The sequence below is a fragment of the Helianthus annuus genome, chromosome 12 (assembly GCF_002127325.2).
Source record: "Helianthus annuus cultivar XRQ/B chromosome 12, HanXRQr2.0-SUNRISE, whole genome shotgun sequence".
Classification (NCBI taxonomy): domain Eukaryota; kingdom Viridiplantae; phylum Streptophyta; class Magnoliopsida; order Asterales; family Asteraceae; genus Helianthus; species Helianthus annuus.
Genome location: NC_035444.2, coordinates 150,475,537 through 150,485,460, shown reverse-complemented (window position 1 = coordinate 150,485,460; position 9,924 = coordinate 150,475,537). Strand labels below are relative to the sequence as shown.

At 35.9% G+C, this 9,924-nt stretch overlaps 1 protein-coding gene across 2 annotated transcripts; it reads right to left on the bottom strand.

Moving 5' to 3' along the window:
- Positions 1–1,140: 1,140 nt before the first annotated feature.
- Positions 1,141–8,687, bottom strand: LOC110895542 (ABC transporter G family member 7). 2 transcript variants are annotated; one of them, XM_022142865.2, is made up of 12 exons: positions 8,320–8,678; positions 7,189–7,379; positions 6,949–7,099; positions 6,148–6,280; positions 5,874–6,075; positions 5,506–5,782; positions 4,317–4,448; positions 3,542–3,762; positions 2,807–3,019; positions 2,616–2,700; positions 1,474–1,729; positions 1,141–1,361 (listed from the first exon to the last, which is right to left on the bottom strand). In XM_022142865.2, exons 1-12 carry the CDS (start codon positions 8,560–8,562, stop codon positions 1,348–1,350), a joined length of 2,118 nt encoding a protein of 705 aa, XP_021998557.1. In that variant the 5' UTR covers positions 8,563–8,678; the 3' UTR covers positions 1,141–1,347. The 2 variants fall into 2 exon arrangements, with proteins under 2 accessions (XP_021998557.1, XP_021998556.1); XM_022142864.2 differs by having other exon boundaries at positions 1,141–1,729; positions 8,320–8,687.
- Positions 8,688–9,924: the final 1,237 nt, after the last annotated feature.

The following is a 9,924-nucleotide window of genomic DNA, read 5'->3' as shown; positions in this document are numbered from 1 at the left end:
TACTAATTCTTTAAAAAATTATTATTTTAAAATGTAATTTTATTTAAAAATAAATCATTTTTTGACATATATATAGCTCTATGTATGTATTTTTAGGAGAAATGAAGTAAATATGTCTGTAGAATCAATTGATTTTTGCTGAATTGATATGTTTTGAAAGCTTGTTTATGAACATTAGGTAATCCAACAATAAAAACACAGAAAGCTTGTTTATGAACATTAGGTAATCCAACAATAAAGACACATTAAAATGAAGATAAGGACTAACAATAAGAACGACATATCATTAATGTTTGTTTTATTTGATAAGTCTCTATCAGAAAAAAATAATAATCAATTAATCAAGATAAAAAGCTTCCCTATATTGTATTTGATTTTCTTTATATATTATTATATTTAATTGATTGATTATCTATATTATATTATATTATAGTTTGTTGACGAACTCTAACTATAAACGTACGTGATCTTCCTTACTCTTTGAATAGATCAGAATGTCGTCAATGAACACGATAACGAAGTCGTCGAGATACGGTTTGCATACACGGTTCATGAGATCCATGAAGACCGCTGGCGCGTTTATCAACCCAAACGGCATAACTAAAAACTCATAGTGCCCGTAACACGTTCGAAAAGCCGTTTTAGGAACATCCTCCTCTTGGACTCTCATCTGATAATGATTAATACTTTCTATTATTAATAGATTAAATTATGAATATTACTCCTGTTTAGTCACTACGTTTACACAACCGACTCGTACGCCTGTAATAAACAAATGAAATAGTCTGAAATAGTAAATGAATCGGTAAATAAGATCTTTAAATAAATAATAAATATATTTAAAAAAAAAATCCGCTTAACCAGGCGACCATTCGATGCCATAAGCAGCCGGCGCAAATGAAGACGATTCAAGTGTACCCGATCTACCTGACCAATTGTGTAAACAACTTTCTGGTCAGACCGGCTGGGTCCTGAAAACACTGTTTTTAACTTATTGCAAAGAATATATTTTATTCAGAGTTAACTTTTTATTAATACATAAGATAGATAGTAACGAAAGTACACAAAACAAAATCGACGGAGTTATATTTCGGGGCCCCAAAATAATGAGATAATTAACGAAAGATGAACACAAAAATATCTACCAGAAATTCATGAAGGATTATATTAAAGATCCAGTCATTAGTACGTGACAAGAAGCCACCAGTAGATTAGATCTTTCTTTTTCATATGTAAACTATAATCCGACAAGTTTAACCGAAACCGCTACTGAGATCTACCTAGGACACAGTTACTAGGTAACTGCATGTTGCTTATTTTTCCACCATGGAGCATGCATGCAAATCTTTATATCGAAGAACCTGTACGAGATCAATGAAACAAAACAGTTCGATAATCACAAACCGTCTAGCTCAAACAGACTAGGTTGGGCTGCAGCCGGAGGAGGTTCAAGCTGCAGTGGATCGGGTTTACCTTGGTCAACATTTGGAGTCTCGAGTATCTCGAACGATTGGCCTGGTGAGTCATCGCTTTCCACAGGCTCATCCGGTTCTATTTGTGGTTCGGGTTCGTCAAGTTGGTCAATGGGTGGTGGTTCAAGTGGTTGGTATTTGGGCTTGTTCTTCTCTAGAAGGACGTATGTGGTATAATACCAGAATAACAGAATTCTACTTTGGGCCATCACTGTCTCGGATATCGTGCTACCCCCGAAAGAGAGCCTCTCTAAAGCCTGTATCACGTGATATATAAATGGTTTGGGTCAGACAGGTTGAGTGACGGGTCAAAACAGGTTCGACTTGAAACGGGCCGTGGTAGTTGGTCCATTTAACATATTCCACATGTGCCTCTAACTATAGGGCTGTAAATGAACTGAACGTTCAGCGAACAGTATGTTCGTTTATATTCATTCGTTTAATAAATGAACACACGAACAAGAAATTGTGTTCGATAAGTTAAAAAAAGAACATGAACATAGGTTGCGTTCATTCGTTTATGTTTGTGAACTTCGGTAATGTGTTCATTTATGTTTGTTTGTTTATGTTCATTTGTGTTCGTTCATTTAAAGGTTTTTTTAAGTTATATTTTTATTTTATAGGTTTAGTTTTAGAAACTTTGAAACCATAGTTTATATTGTACAACTCCGCCAACATCTCTCATTTGACCATTTCAATTTCGGTTTGTATTAAAGCTTCTTGACAAACTTCTTAGTTTTTGTGTTAATTATGTTTATGATAATTATGTCAACTATATTCGGATAGTTATGTTAAGTACTTAATTTTTTTTTTTGGTGGATTCTTTGTAATCTTTTTTATGACAACTGCAGATTTTATTATAAAATGTATATATAACGTTCCTTTGTGTTCATTTATGTTCATGAACATTTGTTTTTGTTCGTTTGTGTTCGGTTAGTGTTCAGGAACATGTTCATTTCCTTAATGAAAAAACACAGACAAGAAATCTCGTTTGGTAAGCGTTCGTGAACCGTTCATGAGCATGTTTATTACTTAATGAACGAACACGAACAAGTTCGTGTTCGTTTACAGCCCTACCTAACTATTTATACGACCCAATCTGACCCATTTCTACAAAACTAAGGATGCATGTGATTCACTCACCTGTTCTCCGTTTTGAATATCAAAAGAATTTTGATGATCGAACTCGAGGCCTTTAAATTCATTAATGCAAAGTCCTTGAAACGCCCTGTAGTAACAACCAAATACGATTTTCAGACGAAGCAAGAAAACGCTATTTCTTAACGAATAAAAAACTTTTTTTTACTGCAACATAAGTAAAAAATCTACTCAACCATCTTATGAGAGAAACACGGGGAATCCAACGAAAGATGATGGGGGTATTATCGGCATTCACATAATATCCACCAAATACGATAAACACAGTCATCAAAGACGGGCCCAATGCCAAAGCTGCTTCAGTGGTCGGAGCCATAGCACCAACAGTTAAGCCCATTGCTGACGCAGCAAAAGATTCCACAGTCACTATTCCACTAAACTTCCCGAATCTGAAAAGGATAAAACTTTTTACACATATTCTATCCTGATAACTAGTTTTTTTTTGAGTAAAATGTCATTTTCATCCCTGAGGTTTGGCCAATTTTGCGACTTCCGTCCAAAGGTTTGTCTTTCCGCATCCAAAAGGTTTGAAATCTTGCCGTTTTCTTCCGGCTCGTTAACTCCATCCATTTTTCTCCGTTAAGTCAAGGGGTATGTTCGTCTTTTTTGTTAAGGGCAAATCGGTCTTTTTCACTTTACGTACAAGCATTTAACATAATGTACAAGCGAATCCTAAAGTGAAAAAGACCGAAATGCCCTTTAAGCTAACAAAAAAGACGAAAATACCTCTGACTTAATGGAGATAGATGGATGGAGTTAACGAGCCTGATGAAATGGCAAGATTTTAAACCTTTAGGATCCAGATGCGGAAAAACAAACCTTTGGATGAAAGTCGCAAAACTGGCCAGACCTCAGGGACGAAAATGGCCTTTTATTCTTTTTTTTTTTAAACATTCAATAAATATCATTACCTAGATAAAGTTGGATGAAGACGTGCCATGGGATAAAGAATTGTGCCAAATAATAAAGGAAATGCAGCTCCAACAGGGATCTCAGCAATTAACTTAGATAACAAGTACGGTCCTAATAAATAAGAACCCTTTGCACGCTCTCGATCTACTATCGCACGTTCTTTTGGAAAAACGCCAACAGTTTTTGTAAGTGCGGCCATTGCAGTGTTTATAGCAGCAACCTATGAGAAAACCACAAATAAGACACGTATTAAATTGTGATAGATGGAATATGTATTGGAAGATACTATTTCTATGACGTTTTAAAGCTATCAAAAGATTTAACTAAAATGCCATTTTCGTCCCTGAGGTTTGGCCAGTTTTGCAACTTTCGTCCTAAGATTTGTTTTTCCGCATTTGGATCCAAAAAGTTTGAAATCTTGCCATTTTCATCCGAATCGTTAACTCCATCCATTTTTCTCCGTTAAGTCAGGGGTATTATCGCCTTTTTATATATTTTTTTCATTAAACTAAAAACACTATAAGAAATAAAGATCCACCTCTGTTGACTTTATTTCTTATAGTGTTTTTAGTTTTCAAAAAAATGTCTAAAAAGACAGTAATACCCCTGACTTAACGAAGAAAAATGGATGGAGTTAACATGACGGATGAAAATGGCAAGATTTCAAACCTTTTGGATCCAGATGCGAAAAAAACAAACCTCAGGGACAAAAATGGCATTTTACTCAAAGATTTATATGGGCAATAATATATCGCAAAGTGGTCATGAACATACCTGAAGCAAGCCCATTCTATCCTGTATTGATGTTTGAGACTTTCCGATTCTCCAAAAAACAGACCCAAAAATTAAAGCTGATGCGATTGACATCCTTGTCCTGACGGCATTTGTGGGCCCGTCACGGGAAGCCTGGTTAATTTTGCACCAATGTCAGTCATATGATAATAGAATATGCCTCGATTATTCTAACCCACTGGTGTTTAGATGGTTGAGTTCGATATCGGGTCATGCGGAAACCTGTCATATTTAGAATGTGTGAAACGCACCGGTTTTGGGTGGAAACAGACTGACCCGCATACACTTATTGATCCAACTTTTTTTATCAATAACTAATAATGTGTTAACTAGTATTTTGACCCGCAATGCGTTGTGGTGGCGTCGAAAATAAAATAACTTGAATTTGACTCGACTCGTTTCCGAACAAATTTACGTCAAAATGTAGACCAACTGAAAACGCACACGAAAACGTATTATATTTGACCTAACTTATTACCAAGAAAATTTTACGTAAACCAACTTGGATAGTTGGATTTATACCAAAACGTACTTAAAAATAAGCACGTAAGAAAATAGTGTTTTTTAAAGTTAAAAAACGGTACCGTGCGTGTCGGCGGCGTTGAAACGTAAGGTAACTCGAATTTATACCGCTGGTGAAAACGTATTATATTTGACTCGACTCGTTTCTGAACAAAATTTGTGTTAAAACGTAGACCAACCGAAAATGTACACAAAAAGAAGCACGAAAGCGTATTATATTAGAACCACGTACATAAAAATAAGCACGTAAAAACTCGAGAGGGTCAAAATGACATTTTACAAAAAAAAATTAGAAAGCTCAGGGGTGTAAGTGTCAATGCTGAAAGTTCAGGGGTTGAGGTACAAAAGAAAAACAAAACAAAACAAAACACTGTAGCTAGATATGACACTAATGTCAACTAAAATGTTATATATATAATTAGGATTAGAAATATAACGCTATTACAATGACAATTAAACTCTTTGAACAAAACAATTTAGGAGACTATGTACTGTGAAAATTGATTTTGAAGTTTGAACAACTTTCAACATGTTCATAAGTAATCGTTTTTATTGGTTTAAATTAGGCACCTCTAAATACATATACCTCAACTATCTGAACACTAACTTTTCATGAAAACAAATACACATGATGAATGATAACGGTTACCTGCATCCACGCACGTTTAAGGAGCAATGAAAACTGCCTCCACCAACCAATGATTCCTTTGGCTGCAGGTTTTCTTCTTAATTTCTTATTTTCCTTCAAGACCACACTTTTAGTGATTGTTGTTGCATAAAACGTTGATGAAATCTGTTCAGAAAATGATTCCACAAGGCTATCGATCCTTTTCCGAGAAGAGTCAACACTGTCGGATGAACTATAGTCAACCGATATCAAATCAGCAAGAAACTCAGCCGGGTTTACATGATCCGGACAAACATACCTGTTATGATAACAGATAACCGATTATCAGTTTGTAATTTTACCAAAAACAAGACGGTGTACAATATTTCAGCTAGTTAACAAGTAACAACCCGAATTTTGAAAAGTAAGTCAGTGGTTCATCGCCAGCTGGACCAGCGTATACAAGTTCACCCTCCGCCAGCAACACGATATCGTCAAATTTTGCGTACACCGAACCTCTTGGTTGGTGTATTGAGCATATTACTGTGTGTCCATCTTGTGCAAGTTGTCTAAGTGTTTCCATTACTTTCTCTGCTTGAAATGCATCTAGTCCTATAATTTATAATACATTTTAGTAAAAAAAATTTGGTGAAAAGACATTATATAGGTTAAAATAATGCTTACCGGTTGTTGGTTCGTCAGCAAATATAACCGAAGGACTAGCAATTAGTTCACAAGCCATTGCTAACCGTTTTTTCTCGCCTCCACTTACTCCGCGAACTTTCGCATCCCCAACTCGCGTATCCGCACAACTAACCTTTTAAAGTAAAAGAGTAAATGACATGTGAAATCGAGAACAATATTGCATAATCAACTTAATTTTTCTAATATAACTATTAGGGGTGTGCTTGGTTCGGTTATTAGCATTAACCGAAACCGTAACTGAAGTCATTGGTTAATCGGTTCAGTTTATTCAGTTAAGTTGTCGGCTTTCGGTTCGGTTAATAACCAAACCAAACAAGGGCTATTTTTTTACTTAGAAATACATGTAATGGATGTATAAATACATGAAATAGATGTATAAATAATGAAATGGAGGTATAAATAAATAAAATGGAGGTAAAATAGCATGGTAGTATAAAGCATGAAATGAACTAATGAAGGTATAAAAGCTAGAAATATATTAAAATATAAATGGTTCAGTCCGGTTTGGTTGATTTCGGTTAACTGATGGTACAAAAAAAACGATAACTGATTTTCAGTTAATTTCCGTTCGGCTTCTTCGGTTTTCAGTTCGGACTCCGTTAACGGTTCGGTTATTGCTCACCCCTAAATTAACTATCAAGGGATGATATCATGGAATTGTTCCACTGTTGTGTAATTTATTATACCTGTTTAGACTGAATGACCTAAATGGAACACTTAAGACACTTAATTATCAATCTACATTATCAGATAAAAACTGAAGATAGTAATGAAACTCACCAAACCTAATTTGAACAAAAGATTGTTTATGTATTCATCTTTATCTTCCTTTGAATACGTGTCCTTCAGTTGGAGTTCAGCTGCAAGAGACAATGTCTCGCGCACGGTTAACTGGGAGAAGAAAAGGTCCTCTTGTCTGACATAAGCAAACCTGTGAAGATTTTATAACGCGGTAATTCGTCAATAACGGGCTTAACTTTCTATAAAACAAATGATGAGATTTGTGGAAGCATAACTTACTTGAAGGACTTGTTTGACATTCGTTGACCGTTAACCTCCAAGAGGCCCGATAAGTGCAGCCTAGAAGATGCTGCAGTCTGACCTGCTAGCATATTGAGGAGAGTTGTCTTCCCCGATCCTGATGGACCCATTATTGCAAGCAGCCTTCCAGGTTTCGCCTCTCCACACACGTTTTTAAGCAAGAATCGCACCTGCGAAATAAAAATCTAACATGAAGACCAGAAAGTAATCTACCATATTGTTGTTTTACATTAAAATCAACTGGTTACTAGTTCGTTTACAAGCACAAATTAATCACCAGTTTCAAGTACTTGAATAGTTGAATTACTTAATAACACACATATGATCTAATCTCCATATGAGGCGGTCATATATGAACGTATTAACCGCATAATTGCACCTGATTGACTCAAATTTAATAGAGAATGACATCATTCTGAAACAATTTACACTAAAGGCATGCTAATAAACACAAGTAGGTCAGTTACAGGCAACCATGGACGAACACGCTAACCGCACAATTTCACCTAATTAACACAAAATTGACAGAAATGACATTATTCTGCAACAATATTCACTTACCGCATGCTAATAAACGCAAATAGGTCTGTTACAGACAATCCTGAAGTATAAAATTTAAATATGCAGTGAATAGATACATAAACTGACTTACAAGCACAATTCAAATCACAGGTTTCACGTACTCAAAGGCCTTAATAACACACATATAATCTAATTTCCACTTAAGGCAATCATAGATGAATGTATCAACCGCACAATTGCACCTAATTATCACAAAATTAACGAACACAGCATCGTTCTGCAACAATTCTCACTAATCGCATGCTAATAAACACAGACAAGTCAGTTACAAACAATCCTGAACTACAATCGCAACATGCAGTGAATAGAACCATAAACTAACCGATTTAGAAGCTTTAAATATCCATACAGGCAGCCATAGATGAACATATAAACCACACAATTACACCTAATTGTCACAAACCTAACAAAAACAACATCATTCTGCAACTATTTCCACTAAGCGCATCCTAATAAACCTAAATAGGTCACTTACAAACAATCCTGAACTACAATTGCCACATGCAGTGATTAGAACAATGAACTAACCGATTTAGAAGCTTTATCAGAAACAGAGCACGTGATGTTCGTCCATCGGATTGTCACCGGATGAACTTTATCGGAAACTGAAGCTTCGGAATCCGAAATTGCTCCGTCGTTTTCTTCCTCTTCGGTTTCGGTTTCCGGCAAGTACGCAGGGCCGGGGCCGGAGAATAGGCGGAGGAGTAACGCCGCCGCGACGGCGGCGAGAATCTGACCTACACCGCCACCTTTGCCGGAGATTCTCACCATTTTTGCGTGATTTTTTTGCCGCAACTAACAGATGTTATCTTCTTTTGCAAGGTGCTGGTTCTCTACTGTATAGTGGTACTATTTTCCACATTTCCTATAAAAATATTTGTTTTGGTTTCCACGTTTCCTATAAAAGAAAAATAGGGGGTGTTTTTGGGATTCCTTCTAAGATCACCCGTAGTGGGGCGTGTTTTTTAAAAAAAATTCAAAAAAAACGCCCTAAAACGCCGTTCTCCCACTACACCAGGCGTTTTTGGGCGTTATAAATGACAATTTTGCATTCTGGCGTTTTAAATAAAACGCTCAAGTGAGGAAAAGGAATTTGCATGTGGCCAATCAAAGGGGTCCAAGTGTAAAGGGACTTTGACTTTTTTTTTCATTAAAAATAATATGGGCGTTATTGGCATAATGCCCCAGTACGCCACTTTTGTTATAATGCCCCAACACTGACTAGGACGCCACGTGTCAGATAATGTCCCATGGTGGGGGCATTATAACCCACTACCACTACACATGGTCTAAAAACAACTTATTAACTTATATAGGTTAGAATTTCTAACTTTTCAAAAACAACTTTTTCACATACAAAAACAATTTAAATAAGTTGAATCAAACACTATAAAAACAACTTATTAACTTTTATAAGTCAATCATCATGTTTGGGATTATTTTTAGCTTCTTTCTGACTTATAATTTTTAAAAAGTCATTAAGCGAGAAGTTAGAATTTCTTACTTCTCAATTTCTCCTTTTTTTCAAGTCATTTCAAGCTATAAAAGTCATTCACAAAGGGTATTTGGGATTCCTTTTAGCCATAAAAGTCTTTTTTAGAAGGTGTTTGAGATTCCTTTTCACTTCTAAGAAGTTAATAAGTCAAAAATAGCTCCAAAATAAGGAACCCCAAACACCCACAAAAATATATTTGTTTTGAGAGTAAGTAATTTTCGTTCACGTGGTTTAACACCTTTGTTTCTTGACAATTGTTATTTTAGGGAGTTAATATTCACACATGTCTTCTTTCTCTATACATACATAGATATATATATAGAGAGAGGGAGAGTGAAAATGGGTGTGAAAATAAGATTTAGGGATGTGATAATAGTGAAAACCTTATTTTAACACTCTGAGTTGTTGGATTTAATGCCGTTAGTTCTTTTGTGAAATTTCTGATATATCCTCAACCCCTAGCTAAACACACCACTTTTTTACTTGGAGAAAAACAAGGACCTCCATGCTATCGCGCGGCCACTTATCACTCATGCCGGCCGCGACTAGCACCTGCTCACCAAAGGCCTGGTTAGGGAGCGCCTTCAGGTTTTGATACCAGCCCACGCCTTTGGGCACGACGAGCGTCTCCTTTGGTA

Bases quoted from the DNA above. Each gene is read 5' to 3' on its own strand.
- LOC110895542 (XM_022142864.2), bottom strand. From the start codon at position 8,562: ATGGTGAGAATCTCCGGCAAAGGTGGCGGTGTAGGTCAGATTCTCGCC. The intron at 7,100-7,188 runs GTAAGTTATGCT...AAATCTTCACAG, and splicing joins ATGTCAAACAAGTCCTTCAA to GTTTGCTTATGTCAGACAAG. The intron at 1,730-2,615 runs GTGAGTGAATCA...CACGTGATACAG, and splicing joins ATATTCAAAACGGAGAACAG to GCTTTAGAGAGGCTCTCTTT.